We start from the raw sequence: 22,806 nt of genomic DNA, 5'->3' as shown, positions 1-22,806 counted from the left end.
AAACTAATTCCATCCAAGTATCATCATATGGTTGAATAAAGAATTTTGTGTGTTGAGTTTTGGCCCAAGTTCCATTTTATTAATTCAGTTTAAGCCTACTGGAATGAGAAGTTAATGATGAAAATTATTATTAAATTATTAGGCCTTCATTTCAGTACAGTTACAGCTCTTGACTCAATACAGTATCATTTTACAGTAAAATGAGGAAGTATATTATATTTTAAGATTGTCTTAAGTAATAGTTGTAAGTCCTAATACACTGTGCAAGACTTTTCCCAGACTAAGATACAGATATAAATTAGTACCATATTGTACACATGTTGATGAAGATAATATCCTGCCAATGTCATCTTAAAATAGAAAACCACATTTCCTCAGGATATTGATCTAACTTAGCTGGATCCTATAAAAGACAGAAAAGTGGATAATGTAACTTCAGACATGAGAAGTTATTAAGTGAATTGACTGTTGGAGCAGTACCTAATCCTCAGTCCCTACAGCACAAGAATTTGTCAAATCAGATTGTTTTCATATTCTAATCTAATGCAGCACACTTTTGGGAAGTAGGAGGAACTCTGAAGTGATTAACTTGCTGTGGTGCCTGTGTCATGTATTTTTGCACAATTATTTGCTTACTTGCCTCCCAAAGTCATAACATGAAGTGCTTGAACTCAACAATTCCCTTTTGAACATATTTGTAAGGACTTCAGTCAAAGTGCTCTAGCAGTAGTTCTACGATCAAGGGGTTTGTTTTCAAGTTCATGGTGTTTTAATACCTAAAAGGTTTAACCAATGACTTAACAGAAATGTGAAACAAGAAATTACTAGTAACATTTAAAAAATACATGAATGGTTAGACATTTCTATGTTTTAGCCTGGATCCCACTATATAAGAAACACCAACAGTCTCTTGCCTCTGTGGAACTGCGTTCATCGACTGAAAATTGGCCATCTGCAACTTGTGGCATCTACAAGAATAAAGGCAGTACCAGTGCAGAGTAGCTACTGAACTAGTACACAGCTAAGAACAAAAATCCAGTTCCACTTTGGGGACACTCACTGTCATTCCTGTGTTCTGCAGAAAGACATTTAAAGTTTAAGATGAGATATCAGGAAATGAAGTACATCTTCTCTATCTCATAACTGATGTTGATAAAATGCAAAATATTATGAATTGGTGCATCTTTAAAGGAGTACGGTGAGCTCTATCACAGCTGAAGAGCTGACAAGTAAACAGGATGAAGGCATCATCACATAAACTTTTCTACAATTAACAATCCCACAAAACTCACTTTCTTGGTTAGCAAAAATCAGGTTTTGTGGAATGAAGTGTTGACATCATTTCTGCAATAAAACTGAGACAACTTAAGCTGGGAAAGGCATTTTTGGACCACTGTTTTTCTTGTGTGGGCCCACTCAAGAGAAACCAGAATATGCCTTGAAAAGTAGTTACACTAATTCTTTTTTTCTGTATGCTCCTAAGATTCTATTTGATCTGATTTATTGCTTCCCCTTCTTCAACCTTATTTAGCTATTTTAGTACTGGCTCAGATCATTTTCCAGGGCTCGCTGCTTTTTATATACTGCAGTACAAAAATGTAGTGTGTGATACAATCCCATAAATTAGAAGAGTGATAACAATATGTTGTTTCTTCATTTATTTTGATATCAACCTAAATCAAAGAGAAGTTTAAAAATTCTTAATGCATTAATACCAAGGACATACAGATTCTAATAACTGCTAACATAACTGTTTTAAATAATTTGCAGATTACAATATGAAGAGAAAAATAAATCATCCCCGAAAAGCAGATATTTAAAAGGATTTTCCTACAATACCTTATTAGCTAGCAGCGTGCTTGTAACAAATGGGGATAGAGCCTTTCCCAAATCTTTGTTCACGAAGCCTAGCCATGAAACAATATAATCACAAAATATCTTCTTTTCGATTTGTCAAAATGTGATAGAGAGCAATTTACAAAATAAACTGATGGATGAGAAGCAAACACAATGGTTTGTGTTTTGATGTCATGGCAAATACCTGCAGTTCTTTACAAAGTACAGTAATTTGCCTCAGGGCCTCTTACCTGAATTGCCAGCATAAAGGGACACAGTTGTTTAAAGCAGTAAAGAACAAATAATAGTGTAATTGAGGCTAGACAAAAAAAAAAAATTGATCTCCCAGATTTCCCATACAAGTACCATTTTCCAGGGACAATTCAAAATTAAATAACAGTGGCAGAGGGGAGGACATGGAGCAGGCTGCCACACAACCAGACTTGCTGTCCCAAAGAAGACCTTCATTTATTGCTAGATTTCACGTAATAAAGGTTTTAATGTGCAGTTAGGATGAATAACAACATCAAATATGAAGACACCTCCATCAGTTCAGAGGCACATGGGCTACAGGTTGCTTGAGGTCAGTAAAGTATCTGATGAAGTATCACTATACCCCTATCAGCTTCTTACACTCTTCCCTTGGCACTTGCTGGCCATTGTGATTAAACAGGCTATTGGGCTGGATGGACTTTCCTCTGGTGCAGCTTAGATATTGTTATATTCTCAAACTTTGTCTTTTCCTAGAAATATACTAATGGTTTATAATTCTATGTAAAGAACTGGAAGTATAAACCTTTGTTTATACTTCTAATTGTAATAATAGCTACATACTCAGAAAGTAATGTATTACCATATTTCTCTCTGTTTTCCCTGAGGAGCCAAATAAAACTGGCAAGAGTAGTTCTAAACCTGAATCTATAATCTCCCTCTCAAGGCAAATTCTTCTTCTCAGATCTGCAGTGTGACTCCTGTTTGCAGTTTATTAGTTTATTACATATTGTGCTTCCATTTCTTTCACTATCACAGGTGAAAGTTCTTCCTCGGAGCCACTGTAAAATACCTGATACTGATTCACAGAACAGAACACTTAATATAGATCCAGATCAAAGATCTGTAATAAGATAGCTAATATAAGTTAGTATACCCAATGCAGATTGAGTTCAAATGGGAGAGTTTTTGCCTTAGTTATTCTGAGATAGAAAAAATAGCCCATAAAAATGACACACACTTCTTCAGCAAAATTACTCTTTAGTTTCTTCCTAGTCAGCCAGATGAGAAGTAAATCACACACAAGCATGGATGTAAACTCTTCCTAGTTACAATCCCCTTCTGAATTCCACTTTTTCCTTTTTTCCCTCCATAAAAACAAGAACTCAGTGTGATCATCTGGTATTTTTAGACCATTTGTTAACAACATAATTGTTTCTAAAGCTTGCAGCAATTTAAATTTCCCTGGGGAGAGTTGGCACAAAAACTAACAAGGAATAAATAAATAAGTTCACTTATTAATTAATAAAGAGAAACTATTAGAAGCCAATGTAGAGCTTACAGTGACAAAGCAGCCCTATGGACAACTGTAAGAATCTTTGGAAGTTTGAGAGCAATGAACATACTATGTTGGAGCTACCTGCCTTATGGGGTGCTTTTATCTTTTCTTTTAATGGGCTGCTGAATGCTGTCTCAAGCAGATGCACTTTTTAGGGCAGTTCCAAGTCACTAAGTATTCACACTTCTGTTCACATAGTCAGGATAATAAAGTACACCAATTACAAAATGTTTGCTTAATTGCCATTGCCATACTGCTGGAATTTCTATTTAAGCTTCTTTGTACAATGAAGAAAATATTTATGGCCTTTTGGGCAATAGTTAGGTAATTTTCTTTGTACTTTCGATATATATATTATTCTCCTGAAGTGGTTAAGAACATTTTGCTGCAGTGGTCAAATTTTCCTGAAGGTCCCAGATTGCTCAAAGCACATGCACAGTTAACTAGGATGTGTACATAAATCTGTGATACTGATTATACATTTTTACCGACATAGTTAATGAATAAAATTTAGTTTTAGTGTCCCTCCTATTAGTCAGTCATTTGGTATTCATTGTTCTAACACTGACCATAATGATAGTCATTAGGTTTTAAAATGGATGCCATTTATCCTTCCATAAGAATTACATCATAATTCAGGATAGACAGCAATATACTCATTATGATGGATCTCTTTATTAATTCAATATAATATCTGCTGTATTCAAGCATTAATTAACATCCACTTATTTTAAAGTGATAGTCACTATCTGTCTAGAGCAAAATAAATCCTGAATCATAAATTTAAATTCACCATATTCTTCAGGCAAAGTGAAGACATTTCAGTAAATAACCAGAATTTTCAGTGCTTTATGAAATGTTGCAGCAGTAGCACACATGCTGTTGCATTTATGAAAACTGGGCTTTCTTACACTAGAAAGCATCACGTTGCTAACAGGCAAGAAACTCTGGGGCATCATTTTCAAAGCCATGGATAACTGTAGTCACTTTGCACTTACTTCTGCTACGATTCTGATCATTGCAGAACAATCTCCCATACCTAAATAGAGAATGTGATAGATGGCTTTTCAGCTCTTTGCAGATTTTGGTATTTGAATATGAAGCTAAATTTGCACTGTAAAAATGTCAGAAGGACTTCAGTAGGTTAGATCAAAATCTCTTTAGACTAATGCTCTCTCTCCAAACATAAGAAAAATTTCATAATGTTACTAAGTAAATAATCTGTCATCTTCAACTCAAAAAGCCCTGGATATATTCAAAATGCCCTAAATTTCTGTATTTGAAAAATACAGTCTTTTGCTTTGTCACGGAAAAGAATATTGCTACAAGTTCTAAATATTTTTTATGCATAAGTGGATGTAAATTAACAAATTTTAAATGGAAATAAAAAATTAAACATGCAAAGTACATACAGGAAAGCTACATAAGAATTTAAATAAGATTTTTCTGTGTTAAAACCACCAGGAATCTTTTGAAGAAAACAAAAAAATACTTTTTTATAGATCTACTGTAAGTTTTTACTTTCACTGCTTATCATAAAACATTTCATAGATGTATAGAACAACCACTTTCTAAACAGAACATGAAGCATTTAGCCACACAAAATACGAAAAGACAGCCTGAAAGAACTATCATGCAAAAACCTTTACAGGAAGTCAAAAAAGAACTATCATGTAAAAACCTTAGAGGAAGTCAAAAGTACTTTCGTGTTGGAACATATAAAATGTGATCAGAACAAAGTTTAGACTCTGTACAAGACATCTATAGAGAACAGCCCAGAATTATCTTACTTCTCAAAAGCAAATATATAAAAAAACTTCAGAGTACTGGAAAGAAAGTAGACAAAGAAGCTAAATAATGATTTAGAGGAAAAGTAGCTCAGGCTAAGTTATTCATATTTGCCTAGAGTAATACTCTCATAGCAAGCCAAGTACATAGATGGCAGACTGAAAGCACACTGAAGTCAGTAAAAATATTTATAATCACATACAATTTAGGTGAAAAGCTGCTGCTTTCATTATTTTAGACCAAGAATATGAACCTCATAATTTTTTTTCCTTACAAAAACTTGCATTGAAAGTTTAGAAGCTTTTTTCTCATTTCATTTTACTTTTGTCTGTAACTTTCAGAAAAACATTAGATTTGTAACTCTGTAAAAAGAATTAAGAACCATGTTTTGTCACACATTTTCAAACAGGTTTGACAGTTTGATGAGGCCACCCCTGAACAGTGAAGGCACTTCTATTTAATTGGAAACTAAGACAGTGCAGGGATAGTCAGGAGATACTCTGAGATTTGGAGAGCTCTTTTGCCTCTCCCAGATGTTTCAGCTCTCGCTTATTTTCCTTGAATATTGCAGGCAGAAGGATGTTTTGTTTCATGGAGCTCTGGGAAGGCTTGGTAATGAGTCTGGTTGATTTACTGATAAGGTCATCTACTTTATCATGCTCATAGTGGATATGGGAGATTTTGATTTATCATAGAATCATTAAGGTTTGAAAAGACTTCTATGATGGAGTTCATTCATTAATGTAAGGTTGCCAGGTCCACCACTAAACCACATCTCTAATCACCACATCTTACGCATCTTTGAACATTTCCAGGGATGCTGATTCCACTCCTTCCCTGGGCAGTTTGTTCTAATGCTTGAACATTCTTTCAGTGAAGAAATATTTCCTAATATGTAATTTCAACCTCCTTGAGCACAACTCAATGCTGTTTCCTTTTGTCCTATCACTTGTTACCTGGGAGAAAAGGCTGATTCCCACCTGTTTACATCCTTCTTTAAGGTAGTTATAGAGAGCAGTAACACTCCCCCGAGCCTCATTTTCTCCAGATTAAATAACTCCATTTTGTTACCAAATGTTAGAACTTTTCTTCTACTGCCAGCGTCTTTTCAGAAACAAGGGAAGAAAATTGGAGTGACATAACCTCAAAGACACACTGCAGTTGCTCAGTGTGCATTAACATCAAACAAGTTCAGACTTTCCAAAATCTGAAATAAAGTACCTCACTGCAATTTTTCTGATAGAATATTTGAGAATAGCAGAAAATGCCAAACCACTATTTTAATGAAGAATTATCAGCTAGCTTTAAAATAAAAGCTTGAGAATCTTTTTAAGAAAAGTTGCCTTGATCATTCATATATTTATATTGCTAAGTTTTTTAATCTCACGTGGCTATTTTTATTCTCTTGCATTCTTCGTGTTATTCATTCATATTTTTGTTCAACATATGGGACACATATACAGCTACTTTTATTTAAATGCATATGTATATTTATCATATATTTGGCATAAAACAAAAGACACAGGACAGTGACAAAACTGGAATTTTGTGCGTCTACCTAAACTGTACTAATACGTCACCTACGAGAGATAAGAAATATTTACTGGGCTGCACATCACATAAGATGAATCTCAGCAACAAAACTGTAGGAAGTTCTTTCTCAAAAGGACTTTTCATCATAGCAGACTAAACAGAATTAGCTCACACATTTAAGTAATAAGACACAGCTGACCAAACCATGTATCTATTTATTTGATTAGAGTTAAAGGCATCTGTTGTGACAAATCCACTTTGTAAGTTAAACAATGCAGTTTTGGTCGACCAGTTTTATTTGTTTAGACTGCCTAGGTTTATTAAGCTAGGAAATCTCTCCATAGCTAATGGCAACAGAATACTGATCTATTAGTTTTCTTTTTCATTTCACTTTTTTTACTTTTCAATCTTTTTTTTTTAACTTGGCAAATATTAAAAATTACTAGATATATGTACAGCTCTGTATCGTTGCATTTAATTTAAAATATGTAAGAAGAAAAAGTTCCTTTACAATGTGACACACTTTGATCATCTGAGCTTCAAATAACTTCAAAGTGACTGAAATACTGTGTTATGGTTTTTCTGGAGCATGGAAGATACAATATTGATGGAAAACTATGCATTGCTATTTACTGTATTTATATCCATTAATATTTCTGCAAACAAGCTACCCAGTTCATGGAAAAGCAGACTTAGAATTGTAAGTTTTGCTTTATTAACTGCATAGTAAAATATGCACTGCAGTGAGGCATGGCTCGCCAGAATATACTGCAGGAAACCTTCTGGTACATACTATACAGGAGACACATGGATACAGATAGGATTGCTGCACTGTTTGGTTAGTTGCACAGCTTAAAGTCTTTCATTCAAAGGAGTATTCACTTCAGGCCACAGCTTCAGAGCAGACTGTAGCTATCTTATGGATAATTGAGATATGGTTTAAGAATGTATAAAGCCCTTTCGCTTATGTAATTTCATTTTAAAAATTGAGTCATAACCAAAATTCTCTTTCAGGACACTAAACTGAAGGTATGTATCTCTGGTATTGTTATTTTTAATTAATAAAACATACTTGAAATCCTCAACACAACAACAAAAAAAAACCCTAGAAGAAAACTGACACAGAAAGTTGTTAAAATAACTGTCTTCACAGTAAAAAGTTTTGTCATCTCCAAAAAGAGTTAAACTAGACAACGAACTGATCAGGAAGTGTGTCGTGGTTTGAGACCCCCAAAAAATCCAATTTCCAAGTCCAAGCCCCCCTCCTACAACTCATCCCAGTGTGAGAGGGGTTTTCCAGACACAACACAAGACTCAATATGGGGGGAAGGGAATTATATTACAATTATTACACAAATAAATATTATAATACATTATACACACAATTCTAACTATCTCTCCTATGATAAAGCAATATTTACATTGATCAAGTCTCCTCCCCCTCCAATAAAAGTCCAGAAGGGAAGAAGGAAAGATCCTTTCCACGTTCAGGGCAGCAGTGTCTCTCTTCTTCAATGCAGCAGTCGTAGCTGGAATTTTATCTGAAATCTCTCTCTCCATTACAATACAAGGGGTCTTCTCTCACCCCTCTCAGCCCTTCGACTCCAAGCAAAGGTCTCTCTCCTGTGGACTGCGATAGCACGGACAGGCTCACCTCACCACGGTTGTATCACGAAGTGCAGGGGCATCTTCATGAAAGTCCCTTCCTCAGGGGGTTTAAGCTCCCCCTGAGTCAGAACATTTAGGGCAGCTTTCAGTTCAGTCTTTGCCCTAAACGTCTTATCAGAGCTCCTTTTGCTCTGTCTCAAAACTGCCAGTGTGGCAGCAGCAGGGGTGGGGGGCAAGGGCACCTCCTCCACATTCCATCCGGCCATCCCGGTCCAGCTTCCAGGACGTCTCTGAGCTTCTTAGCTCCTCTCTCCGGTGCATGCTGCATTTTAGGACTTCCATCAAGTAGAAGTTCACCTCCTCCTCCCAGGAGGGGTCTCAAAGGAGTTTTGGGGAGATTTAATTCAGTTCTTACCCCAAAACTGTCTCTGTTGAGCTTTCTCTGCTCTGTTGCCGGCTCTCTCTCCTTGCAGGACATGTCTCTGCGTTCCTCAGCCTGGCTATATGCCATGTTGCTAGTTGCTGGCTATTTTCTTGGCTTTCAGCCACAGCTTTCCACTCAGCGCTGCCTCTGCCGCCACTTTTCTGTCTTCTTCTGCTCAATCACAGTGGAGAAAACTCCCCCAGCTTTTCAGCCACAGAACTCGGTCCACTTTAACATTGTTTTCGAGTTTCTGCAACCCCAGCCAGGGGGCTGAGGCAGGCCTAGCCCCCAGCGGGGCTCCTGGCCCCTCAGCTCCTTGTGGCTTCACAACATGGCCACTTCTCCTCCAACTACCTCATCATCCTCCTTTTCCGGTCTGGTGTGATATGTTTTAATTTTTCAGGGGCGCTCACTGGGTCAACACCAAGAGACACCATTTTTTTTTAACTCCAGGGGAAAATACTTTTTCCCCACCACAAAGTGTCAAAGTATTTAATGATATTTGATACTTACAGGTTTCAAAAACTTGTAATAAAATAATGAAAAATATTGATAATGATGCAGTTCTTTTATCTTGCCCATTTTTCTGAGATTACCTCTGGAAAATAAATTGCTAAGGCTAAGAGGGCCAAACACACACCATCCTCTGCAACTAGAAAAAAAAAAGGATTAACCTGTATCACAACACAGAGTGCCTGTGAAACTGAAAAGTTACGTAGATATCAATCAGAAATTTATCCAGCCATCTCAGGAGACAGGGGTAGTACTGCACATACTGTGAGAAATGTGCTAGCAAAATATGGAATGTTAAGGCAGGCCCATTAAAAAAACCAAGAAAACCACAAAACGACCTCATCAAAAATAAGTGTAAATATATTCATTTGGGTAAAACAATCATCTGTGTCTTCTCATGCATGCTATCTGCTCTCATTGCTGTCACTCCTGTCAATCTGAAGTTGATAGGTAATGGCCCTATGATTCAGGGAAACTGCTGAAGTGTGTACTCAAGCTTCAGTTTGAGAGATGGGTTCATTTATCACCACGATAAGCTATTACCACTGATAGGTCACAACTCATTGAAGAGACAGTCAGTCTAATTGGCTCAATGCAGTTAGCTCTGGATATGCCTCAAGGAGACATCATCCAACAAACCAGTTGTTTAATAATTCATTGCAGTTCAGATTGGGGTTCTAACATATGATTATCCCTTCAATATGCCAAATATTGAGGTCTTAACCCTTTAGTATCTTGAGTCCAAGAAAGCAAATTCATTCTGTAGTTAGAAAAATCCTTACTTCTAGAAACTTACTGAATATTTAAAATTTCAACTTTCTAAGGAAATTTATTGTAGTTAGCTAGAGTCTGTCTCTGGAAAATAAAACCTCTTCTGCCATCATTCTCTTCTATTAAAGAACAACTTACAGTGTGTAAACATAATAGGATCCTAAAGTAATGGAGCTCATTTTGCCTTTAATGAAGCAGTATGAGTCCATTCAGAGCAATCAGGTAAAGAGCAATCAGGGTAGATGAGACAGATGGAATAGTATACATGAAACAGGACCTACAATTTAAAGGATGCTTCATACTCTGTTCAAAGATTAGACTAAAGAATGAGTCTCAATATTAATATATTTAGAATGATGACTCTATAAAGAGACAAGTTAAAACTAAACAAGTAATTCAAGCTTCTGATCACTATTGTGCTACTTTCTTGTTAGTTCTGGTTACCCTTTCATTGTTCAGTTCTTTAGCTGCATATCACAGCCATAATGAAAACTTACTTCCTTTGCAACTGCGGTATTGTCAAAGGCTTAAGGGTTCTATTTCTCTATCACTTCCAATTTTACTGTCATGGATTGACACTGGCCAGCAGCCAAAAACTCACTGAACTCTCCCTACTCTCTCACTCCCCTAGTCCTCTCTCCCATGGGATGGGAAGAAAATAGAAGAAGGGTGAAAAGACTTATGGATCAGTGGGAAAGGTTGAAGAGAAAGCCTTGACACTGTGCAAGCTCTGTTCAACAAGAGCCAAAAGACAGGTGTGTTACCAACACTGTTTTAGCCACAAATGAAAAATGCAGCAGCAAATGCACCATTATGAAGAAAGCCAGATGCACTACAGAAGTAAAATATGTTCACATCGGTCTATCTGTTTGTCTGTCTTTCTCTGTCTTTGTCTCATTAAACTGAAATATATGAAAGTGATATTTTTGATACTAAATTTTTGGATTGCTGGAAATTTAGTAAGTATCACCCTTTGAAAATGAGAGTTTGTAAGGCACTCACAGTTAATGGCCCTACTACTCACCAATCAATTATGAAAACAAGAATTTATAGAATTTATAAAATTACTCATTTAATTTGTATTAGAATTTGTTGTGGAATTGATTACTGTTCCACATAAACAAATACGAAATAAATTTTAAAAGCATTACTTTCTGTACATTTTGAATGTCAGTTGGGTTTTCTTTCAGTAATTGAATTTGTTTCATTTTGAAGCCACCTTTACATCTTCTATACTCTAGTTAGTAATGGAGCTTTGTGTATCAGAAATCCATGACTCACACCAATATGTTGTTTTACAAACACACAATCCTTTTGTAAGCATTTGTAAAATGCTGTTAACAAATTTAGTTGGATTAGGCCTCCCAGACCCATGAACTGATTAAAAATTCAAGACAGCCACAAAATTAAACATGAGTCACATAAATTCACACACATATACCTCTTAATTGCATCTGTACACAGGTGATTAGCACTTGGATTTGGGCACGTGATACACTTGTTTGGTTTTAAAACTTCTTAATGACACAGGGTAGTTAGTTAATCAAGTTAGGCATCAAAACTTAGTTTCTGAAGACAGACACATAGAAAAGCAAGGCTAATTCCTATACATAAAATGAAAATAATGCCATTTATCCATCTTGTAGAGAAGCTGCATATCAAGACAATTTTGAGATTCTCAGATGCTACTGAGCGTGTCAAACTCCCTCCCCAAGAAAAAAAAATAGTACAGATTGAAAGTACAACAAATGGTTTGTGTGAAAAGCTGTGCACTGTCAGAGATTCTTCTGTCCTTCCGCATACTGCTTTTTTGATGTGGAAAACAAAAGTTGAACAGCACAAAATTACAAAACTAAAGCTCAGTGGCATCATGCAGTGTTACTAATTAGTTATAAACTTAATAATTTTAATTCCATTCTATTTCAGGATTTTGTAAATCATTTAAATTTGAAGTAAGTTGGGGGGCCAGGCCTGTAAATCAAACAGAAATAGCAACTCAGTTATTCATAAAGGGAAATCTGGAAACTAAGCCTAACACTATCTCTTTGTGACTCTCAATATTTGAAGAATGACCATTCATTAGCTTTTAAGTATACCCTTTTGGTGATGGACATAAATGCCTTCATCACACACCTGTGTAACCCAATATGAATTAGATGTTTGGACTATAAAATCTCTCTGATTAGGTAAGTTGAGTAAAATTTGATTAAACATTTTACTTCCAGGTAACCTGTGATGACTAAGGAATTCTAAATACAGTTTTCAAAGCACTTTGTTGCTGATGAGGTATTTAGTATGCAGAGGCATATATATAAGAGGAATAAAATATAAGAGGAACAAAACACCCATGTATCCTCCCTTTCATAAACTTCAGTTTTCCTTTACAGTCGTAAGTAACCACTATTCAATTTAGCTATCTCTAGCTTGGGAATCATCATCACCATGCTTCTTTGCATGTTGATTAGCCCTCAGTACAAATTACCAGACATATAAATTCTTTCCAAGTCAAAACCTTTTTTTCTTTTTCTGCTGCTTTTTTGGATCCTTCGGTATTTTAGTATTTGGGATCAAAGATATGAAGAATAAAACACTGCAATCCAGCAAGCATATTCCCCAGTTTGCTTCCTTTTTCATTATTTCCTATGACCCCTTAGTGTTCTCTCTCTAGCATTCACTTCCCTTCTTTTGTGAAACTACTTTATTTCCTGCTTGTTTTTCCATTTTTCAACTGCCTCTATTGATCGAAGCCCTTGCCTTCAAGGCAGACTTGGTAAGCAGGTAACACAAAGGACACTTGAGATTTATGAAATAATTTCACCAACAATAAATTTCCTCTTTTTCTACAGTAGTGTGAGATGATTTGAGCACTAAGAAATTAAATTTAACATGAGATACATGAATTACTGCAGTCAGTGGACTCAGCTAGCCAGAGTCTGAGCCCTGTTTCAACTAATTTCCAAGGTGCAAAGAGGCCGTAACAGTCTACTGGGCATCCTTAGTTTCCTTGTAATCTCAATAATGGCTATACTTGAACTGTCCCAACAGGCTATCCAAACATCATTAAAAGCATTAATGAGGAACAAAGTGTGCAAAATTTACTTATCTCTTGGTGGTTCTTTACAGTCACAGGTAGCTGATCACCAAGTAGTACAGTACCAATATTGTTTTAATTTGTACTGGGGATCAAGCAAAATTTGGTGAGCCACAGCTGTGAAAGAATGCAGAGAACTATCCCTGTCCATTCCATGGTGCCAAGCTGAGAGAATATTTCAGGAAAAATAAGTAATCTAAACTCAATCATGTAATACAAATTAAGTAAACTTAGAGGAAGTATCAGTCAGATGTGGTTCAAATCTTTTAAATGTTTTTCTCTTCCCTAGTATGCCTGCTTTGTTTATCTCATCCTTTCCATATCTGACTCTGCCTATTATCTCAATTTTTAGAAGCTATAGTGAAGTAAGTGCTAATAAAATAAACAGCACATTTGGTATAAATTGAAGACATCTTCATACTGTTGACTGAGTCTGTTTTCCACGGTGACTTAATTTCAGTCAGGGCAATTTAGATTGTGATTTAAAATAAAATAACATTATTTAGATTACTTTAAGGTTTACTTGTTTAAAAAATGAAAAACATACCAATAAACTAAACCATCTTTTTCTTAGAAGAATGCATTCAAATATGAAAGATAAAAGATACTGAAGTAGCTGTCTTTACAAAATACGTTTTTCTTTAGCTTTAAATGAATCATTTTAATTTTCTGCCATGTGTTAGCTGTTGACATTACTCAAAAAAATCTGAGAATCTGCAACAGCTTTGAATAACTTCAGAGGTGTTACACTGAATGAAGATTTCTTGCATACTATGTGCTGCAGATGCCTATTATGTTTCTTTTATAGATATGGATAACATACATATAACTAACTATCTCATCCTACTCTAATATATAAGATATTGAGAATCATTAAATGCCCCTATAAAATTGGTTTTGTTATGCTATGCCTTATACTTGAGGATCACATTCCCTACTCCCTTTCCAATTTACTTTTACAACCTTGGAGATGTGCTTTGTTAAACATTCAAATCTGGGGCTGAAAGTCTTTTCTATGGAGAATGTATAAAAAGTCAAATTCATCACGAAGTACTGGACTTACCAGCACTGAAGAAAAATCCCTCATGCACATAACAGATACTTCAAGCACTGCCATTATGTTACTAAAGGGTGGCCTGCTTAGACCTGGACAACCCATATGCATTAGGGAATGAAATCTACTGAAAGCCTAAACTGTCCATATAACCTGCTGAAGGAAAGAATTTTCTTAACAAGGCACACAAAGGGAGATCACATCAGCCCACCTAAGTTTCATTACTTCACTTCCCTGACAATAGAAGCAGTACAGATGCATGCTTTAAAAAATCAGTCTATTCTCTGAATTTAAGACACAGCTGAATGTTGGAACTGTGTAGGATAGGTCACTCCCTGCTTTTCATTAGGCCAAATAATTTCAAAAGAAACTGATGGTAAAAATGTAGCTTCCAACTACAATTTAATTTGCATCTCATCCATTTAGACCAAAAGGTGTTATGTAGATTGTTTTCCTTTTTGAGACAGGCACTAAAATAAAGGAGTTGTGGATCTATCTAACGCCATCATGTTCTCTGAACAGGAAAACCTTGAGATCTGAAACCTTGACAATACTAGATGAAGCTTCCTGCCCTTAGATGCATAGTTTAGGACAATTCATACCAGCATTTCAGTTCCAGCTGATTATTCTATTATTCATGCTTCCTTATGTTTTGGGTCTCAGCTACATTCCTTCCCCCTGGGCCAAGCCATAGACTACAATTTCCTTTGCATTATTCTGCCTTTTGTATCAGAGTTACCTAAGAAATGAAAACAAATGGAAGGAAATAAACATAAAAGTCATGAGGACCTAGTTTATGATTATTTTATAATTCAATATTTAATCCTATGAGGTAGTCTGGGCAGTCTGCAACAGATAATATGCCACAAAACAAACTGCTCCCTCTATCTCAGTCTTTAATTTTCCACTGTAAAGTACTTTTAAAGGGCTGACAGATATTTAAAGTTTGTATATATTGCCTACAGGCTTATTACAGCATCTTCATTTGCGGACTCAAAGAAACAATGACTTCTGTAAGTCAGCAAATAGGTTACACAGCTAGTTATAAAAGAACAGGAAAAATAAATGAAGTGACAAGGTCAAAAAAGTCCCCTTCCCACTCTGTATGCACAGACTCTACACAAAACTTTCAGCTATTGTATTGGTTTTAGCTTGAGGTCAGAGAAAGAACAGTATTTACCACATGAATGCTTTAAGTCAATGGAGTTGGCAAACATGATGTTCTAGAACTTTTCTGAGAGATAGCAAAGCTTATCATTCAAACATCTTTTGCTTAAATTTTTGACATTCTCTGACTTCATGAAGGACCATATTACATTAACCTTAGTTATACTGAATGGGATCGTGCTGTACAGCTAACTTAAATGATTCCTGTAAAACAAGGTTTGATGCAAGAAACTTCTCAATATAAGTCTGTCAGCATGCAAATAGTAGTTTTGAGAAGAAGTGTTTTATGGTTTCTATCATATTATTTGCAGTTTGAGTAATGCCAGCATTAGTATCTGCTCAAAACCCAGATGAAGGAGTTAGAGGGGATGTATTTTCTGCTGCGTATTGAGACCTAACAATGTCCAGAGACCAGAATTCTAAGATAAGCTCCTCCTAAAGACTGAATTAACCTGCAACTGCTAACCAAAGGCAGTGCCCTAACCACCTGAAAAAGGCAGGATAAATCTTCACATTCACCTTAAAGCTGGCCCTTAGCAGAGAAAGTAACACAAAATTTGCAGCTGCAGAAAAAAAATAAAGCATGTAACCAAAGATGGATGTTTCCCCATGGAATTTCAAGTGGCCTCAGAGGCCTCTCATGTGTGTGTCGTGGGGGGCTGAGGGATGGGAAGGGGTGCCATGTTTAGATATGTTGCATATCATGTTTACTTTCACCTAATTGTAAGGGGGTTCTACTCATCATAGGAACTATCAAATTGCTTTTTAATGAGGTGTCAGAGATGCAGAGTGTATACGTAATGTTAGACTTCTGAAATATCACACACACCTAACCCTTCTATGTTGACTTTAAAGAAACAAGCATTTTATATCATCCTGCTGACTTGGGTATCAAATTTTTAATTAATTTTTGACTTTCTTTTCAGTACTGTGATCAAACATTATCATACTGTAACTCATAACAGTTTCAGACAAATATATAAAATATTTTAGCATGGACACATGTTTAAAATAAACTTATAGATCCACTGTCAAAACAATTTAAGAAACTGCTAACAAAAACCAAATGGAGTTTTCAAATACCTAGAATGTAATTAGAGTTGATAGAATAATGTGATTTTTCAGATACTATAAGCTCTAACACACCACAAGTCCTCATTATTGCTGCAATCCTTAGTTCAGTAGGCTATGATAAGGTAGGCAGGCAAGAAGATAAACTATTTTATGACACTTACAAAAACCTTAATACTTGCCATTTTAAAACTGTTCTCTCAAATTACCCACTAGATATTTTATTTCTTGAAATTAAATTCCTCCAGATTACTCCCAAACATATTCTGCATCAAAAACAATGTTCAATTTTTCAGTTCAAATGCATATTATATGGCTTTTTGAAAAATTATCTGAATTTATATAACAAAGTTTTAAATTCTGGTAACAGTACATATGTTTAGAAGACTAAAAGGGTATGGTGATGTTAAAATAATTTGCCCATGTTCTTGTCCAACTCTGACATAAACAAGAATCCTGCCCCATCTACAGCTTCCTGTTATTTATAATGTCTCCTTCAAGACACAGTCAAAGACCAGTATCACACTACCTAGTGTTATCCAGATTTATATGAAAAAGCTGAAGGCTGCTCACTCAGGGGCATCCTATTTATAACGGTTTTTTCATCGAAAAGAAGATTTGGAGATGGATGTAAAACAAGCAGTTAGCACATATATGTCAGTCAACAATGTGGAGGCATGTGCAGAACACACCACTTTTATATTCAAGAATTATTTTATCTAAGGTTTTTGAGCTATATTTGAAAACTAGGAAATGCAGTACAGTTAATATCTCTTATTAATCAATTTTTTGGGGGGGATTATTTTTTAAGAGCAATCATTTTAAAGGAAAGGCAGTTTTCTGTGGCATGAGGTTTATAAATTACAACAGAAGTGTGCATCTTGATATAGACTTCTGAAGTTGTTTTCTAAGACAAAAATTCTTAAGGAAGTTTGCACGCTTTGAGATACTAATTGTTCTATAACTAGCAGTCATTCACAAGACAGGGTGTTTTTATCTAGATTCAGCTATTTGGTTTTATTCAGTTTCAGCTATTTAGAAAAATGTTTTACTGAGTTTACAAATAAGGTCTCTCAGTATTCTACTTCCACTTTCCTTTCTACAGCATAAATCATCTGGCCCAAGCATGTCATTATCACTATAGTTTACGTGATGCAACATGACAGTTAAGATGTACTGTGGTAATTTGAGTGCTTTCAGTGTTATTGTAGTATCAAAAATTTATATGGTTCAGTTATTAAGGCAAATTGCTTCATTCATACAGCGATATCTGACAGTAACCACAAAGGACCTCCAAACTACACTGAAAAAATATCTTTCACATTCAAATAATTTGTGCATATTCCTACCATTATTTTGCTCACTGAATAGAAGCAAGACGAAATTCTGTCTGGAAAAGTATTAGTTCATATTTCAGGGTAAGTTCACTAGTCATGGAAGATTATAGAAGAAACTCCCCCTTGCCCAACTAAGTAAGCCTGCCTATCTTTAACAATTTATAGCCATGAACAGGATGCCCAATTCTTTGAAATGATGATATTTAGCTTCAACATGCTCACTTACCTTCTGTCATGTTGATTTTCAGCCAATAGGAAGAAATAAATAAATAAGAGGTTGGCTAGCCTGAAGTGACTGCAGAGGAAAATGTGCTCAAATACATTAGTGTTAGTATTTCTGCTAAGTTTTAGCATAATCTGGGTTACAGTAAATGGAAAGCTGTTAAGCCTTCTTCACATTTAAGACTCATTCAGTCCTCTACTCTCTGAGAAAAATGAGATTTTCATGAAAGTATTGTGGATTTGGTATTAACCTGCAGGGCATGAATATGTGTGTACATGCACAACTAGATACACGCAGACATAAATATATGCGTTAGAACTGACACAAATCTCACAACAGCATTTTCTGAGTTATAGGGCAGAGAGCTCCCCACACACAAGTTTCTTGCCAAACACTAAAGTTTTGTAACACACCCCCACAACATCTGATGCACAACTTATATCTCTGAAAAGCAGATGAGGGAACTAATTTTCAAAGCTGAGGACAACGTGAGAAAAGAACAGGACAAGCTGAATCACCAGCTAATTCATTCAAAAAAACACTGCTGCGAACTATCGAGACTTCTCTAAGACCTGACAGCAGGAGACCAAAGAGGGTCTAAGGTCAAAGAGACTTAGTTAATTTTCTCTACTTAACTTTTTGCCTCACATGGATATTCCACATGCCTGATTCTTTTCTACTTGCACTTTTGCTGGTCAAATGGCTGCCCAACTTAATCTTCCCTCAGTTCCACCCTCCTTCAAATCTTACCTTTTTTTCCTCAGTAAATCAAATTAGCGTTTAGGCAAGTACCAACCACACTTACTTTGTTGCCCAAATAAGAACTGGGTGCGCTCCAATAGTAAGTCTGTGGCAGTACTTTTCGCGCAGCCACATTGCTGATGCTAAACTGCTGATGCCCATCAAATCTCTTTTGCTTGGGGGTAACTCTGATGAGACCTGGTAAGTCAGTCAGATGCCAACCATTCATGTCTTCTATCTATAATGATAGGGAAAAAAAAAAGAAAAAAACACGTTACAGTAGGAATCAGGACATCAGTCATTTCAATAGTCACAGTCTCTCACTTGTCCATTTTAAAAAAACTGAGTTTTTTTTAAAAAAACTTAGGAAAATTTAGGAACCAAGGAAAACACAAAGTAATAAGAGCAAACATTTCTCTTACTGTATGTGACTGGGAGCTATAACTTCTGAGTAGCTTGAAATAACTGCTAATATTTGCATTGTCTGCTTTGAATGCTCCAGAGAGAGGAGGAAATTCTATCATACAAACACATGTGCAAGAATATCTCCAAATACTATGCAAGTTTTTAATAAATAATATGAGTCATGGAGTGTACAGAAGATGAGCTGACAAACAGATATACATTTTCTGATTGTTGTTGCCAGCGTAATTTATAATAATTTGTAATGTTAAAGCCTTAGAACTTACAAGTTCAAATATATTCTTTTTATAAAGCCAAAGCAAAGCTGGAAATTGAATTTCTTGAAATATCTGAATCCCGTAACTAGAAATGAATCATCAGCAAAGAGCACACTGGTCATATAAGGATGACTTCTGGAGCCCAGATACAAACAGAACAATAAATGAGCTCAGCCATGGGATGGAAAATTTTCCAGTTGCTGGCACGTAAATGAGAACACTAGGCATATATGATGCTATTCACAGCCTTCCAGCAAACAATACGGCCAAAACCAGGAGCTAGTAAACCTGGAACATATTTCCCAGACTTGATCTACAGGCATGAATATGCAGCATACATCCGTTATGGTGGAATTAGTGTCTGAGCTTTGAGAACTAATTTACAGTTTAGAGTATATTTGCAGGCTAAAGACATTTTTCTACAGCACAAATGAGAACAGTAGGTTCATCTCCCTCTTACATCCTTTCCTAGGAATGCAGTATGCGAAAGAAATGCTCTCAAAATGCCCCCTGGAAGGCATTTCTTTTTTCTTTTTTCTTACTTAAGCTGTGTGTTGTACATTTAGTGTTTCAAAAATCTTAAGTATTTCAGGTCTAGAAATTTAATAATTATCTAGAAAAGAGTCTGTGCATTTAACTCAGGACTGATTACATATGCACATTCCAGGATTGTGTTTTGCACATGGCTTCATTTCTTACTATTTTTGCTTTTTTTGGTTTTACTTTTTACTTTTTACATTTCTTACTATTTTAGCTTTTCACTGTTCTAACTGCACTATTCCAGAATTTTCTCACAAAGAGAAACAAAGATTATAAGCATTTTCTTTTGGATAAATGGAAAATATCATAGAATCATACAATAGAATCATAAAATACCTCCAATTGGAAGGGACCCATAAGGATCAAGTCATAGGGGGCATAAAAAAACATGCAGTATTTTCTAATAAGATGCACCCTGGTGGCAATGGTCAGTGACAACACAGAAAAACACAAAACCAGTGACATGTACTGCTGCAGTATGATTTTTCTTACACTTCCATAGGTAAGGTGAGAATGTGTGCAGATATTTGTTTTCCCAGAGCAGAAACATTCCTCACAGCCTTCAGGATTATTTTGCTGAAGATTGAAGAAACCTGGTTTGCACTGATCACAGTTTTCTCCTTCAACATGTTCCTGAAAATGCACATTAGAATATTACTTCAGTTGTCATAGATTAGAACTCGAGATCACTGGTTTTTTATTCTTCAGGAGAGTATAGATTGCAGGAGTCTAAAGACACTTATAGGAAAAACTTCCTTATTTGGAAACGTTAGTAGCAAATCCTTTACACAATAAAAGGTACTATGACTGCATGTAAATAACAGGAAATGGAATTTGGACATTAAAAGAGTTTTAATTTTTCTTCTATATGAATAGACATACTTGATTTCAGGGAATAACCTTATTTATTTATTTATTTATTTATTATTACACTTGAGAGTCCCAGAGTTGAAGGAAGTATGGGACACAACGTTACAACCTCAACAATAATAGTTTGTAGGTAGGGCTGATTAAATCTGTGCACATCCAACTGATGCAAACTACAGGTTCATAGCATCAGTCCTACTAACCACTCAGTGTATCAGTTTTTCAGGAGTCTGTAATTGACAGCTGAATTCAGTCTATATCCTAGTGCTCAAAGGGTTGAACTTCATAGCTACATGGGTTTGCCACACATGCAGCCAGGTCTGCAAACTCTTCTGCTGTAGAAAGACAGGCACTAAATATACATGAAGAATTCTAAATTTACCATTTGGTACTTATATTTTTCATAGAAAGCTTATGTTGTGCATTAAGTCCTGCTGCCTTACACTAGAAACCAATTTGTCCTATAGTCAAAAATAAATCCAGGTTTTCTACAAGAAGCGTGTTGCAGGAGGCTTGCAATATGGTGCTGGCTTAGTAATTCAGTATTTTGTCCCACACAGCTCAGAAAATTCCCTTTCAGAAGTTTTATACAGTCTCCTTAATCCTGGAGACAGTGCTCTGTGTTATGCTCACAGGACCAAATTGTTGGCTCTATGTCAGCAGAGAATGAACACTTTATAAAAAGCCTGCCTACACTATGTAGTCTAGGATTGCTCAAAACACACAAATCTGAAGTAAATTTGCCAAAAACCATTTGATAGCCTCCAGGATAAGATCTAGCAAAGATGAAACATGCAGGTCCAAGCAGGTGGAGGTATGGGGAGAAAGGATAGCACATACAAATGAAGAGCAAATAGGGACAGTGAGTGGGAAGGGGCAATGACGACAGGCAAAAAGGGAGATACAATGAAAATGTAATAAGGTTTTCACCCTTAATTATACAATAATTCATATACGTGTAGCAAAACATCTTTGCTCTTTCTCTGCTGCTCTGCTCTATCTATGCTCCCCTTCAGTAACATCATACAGACTCTGCTAAACAAACCACAAATATCTTTAATACAACTCAAGGCTATCAGTCAATCACATTTAACTTCAACATCTCATTAATGTCAAGACTAGTAGTTGTACATTTTTACCAGCAGTCTCAGGCATATTCCTGCCACAGATATACTGAAATCAACCACGTTTCATGTGAAAAACAATGTGGGTAACATCTGGGCACATAGATACTCTCACCAATGATTCTACAAACTAGAATTATGAATGCTGGTCACAAAAATTTCATACTGTGGTGATGTGCTGAGTGTGTGCAGAGTGGGAAGGGGAAAATAAAAAAAGAGAGCTGAAAGGCCAAAGTATGTGTTTAAATGCAAAGTTACCCACTTTCCAGTCACAAGCACATCACCTGTGAGTAAAACATATAGAATTCTGTTGAATAGGCAGCAAATTCAGTGATAATAGATATATAATAGATATATCTTGATAATAGATAAATAAAACTCAAAGTTGGGAAGGAGATCTAACCTATCTTTCAGTAAATAAAATAATGTTTCTGCAGTCCCATGTATTTCTGAATACTGTTCAATCTAGTTTTAAATTATCCAAAGACGAGATTTCGGGTATATACCTTCAGAAAGTTATGATAATTAGTAAAAAAAAGTCATTTATACTTGCCCCTCCCCTTTCTGTACTTTAGTTTACTCTAGTTAATGTGGTAAAGATAACAATCTAATGTCCACTTGGCTGCATTTTGCTGCTTACAGACAGAACTGCTTCTCAGTAATTTCCTTTATAAGAAAACTATCTTTAGCAAATTTACAGCTCATCGTAGGTAATTGAAAGATGTGATTAAAGGAAGGGAAGCATTTTTCCTAAGACCTGCTATTAACTAGACATCCCACTTTTTTCTTCATATGGAGCATAACTAATCTGATAATTTTAGTGTCCCTTTGACCAAAATCTGCTTTGATTTGAATTTGAAGATTGCTAGTGAAAATAAATGTGTATGTA

The 22,806-nt window shown here is 35.7% G+C and overlaps 1 protein-coding gene across 2 annotated transcripts in view; it reads right to left on the bottom strand.

The window, feature by feature from the left end:
* Positions 1–22,806, bottom strand: part of LAMA2 (laminin subunit alpha 2) — a 275,996-nt gene that overhangs the window by 186,746 nt on the left and 66,444 nt on the right. For both annotated transcript variants that reach the window (XM_017829004.1, XM_017828999.1), the window contains exons 10-11: positions 20,419–20,559; positions 18,771–18,944 (exon numbers count right to left, since the gene is read on the bottom strand). In XM_017829004.1, the coding sequence (XP_017684493.1) occupies positions 18,771–18,944; positions 20,419–20,559 (315 nt within the window). The remainder of the gene's footprint in view (positions 1–18,770; positions 18,945–20,418; positions 20,560–22,806) is intronic.

This window comes from Lepidothrix coronata, unplaced genomic scaffold (genome assembly GCF_001604755.1).
Source record: "Lepidothrix coronata isolate B3197 unplaced genomic scaffold, Lepidothrix_coronata-1.0 Scaffold5, whole genome shotgun sequence".
Lineage (NCBI taxonomy): Eukaryota > Metazoa > Chordata > Aves > Passeriformes > Pipridae > Lepidothrix > Lepidothrix coronata.
This window is presented reverse-complemented; position numbering and strand designations above follow the sequence as displayed.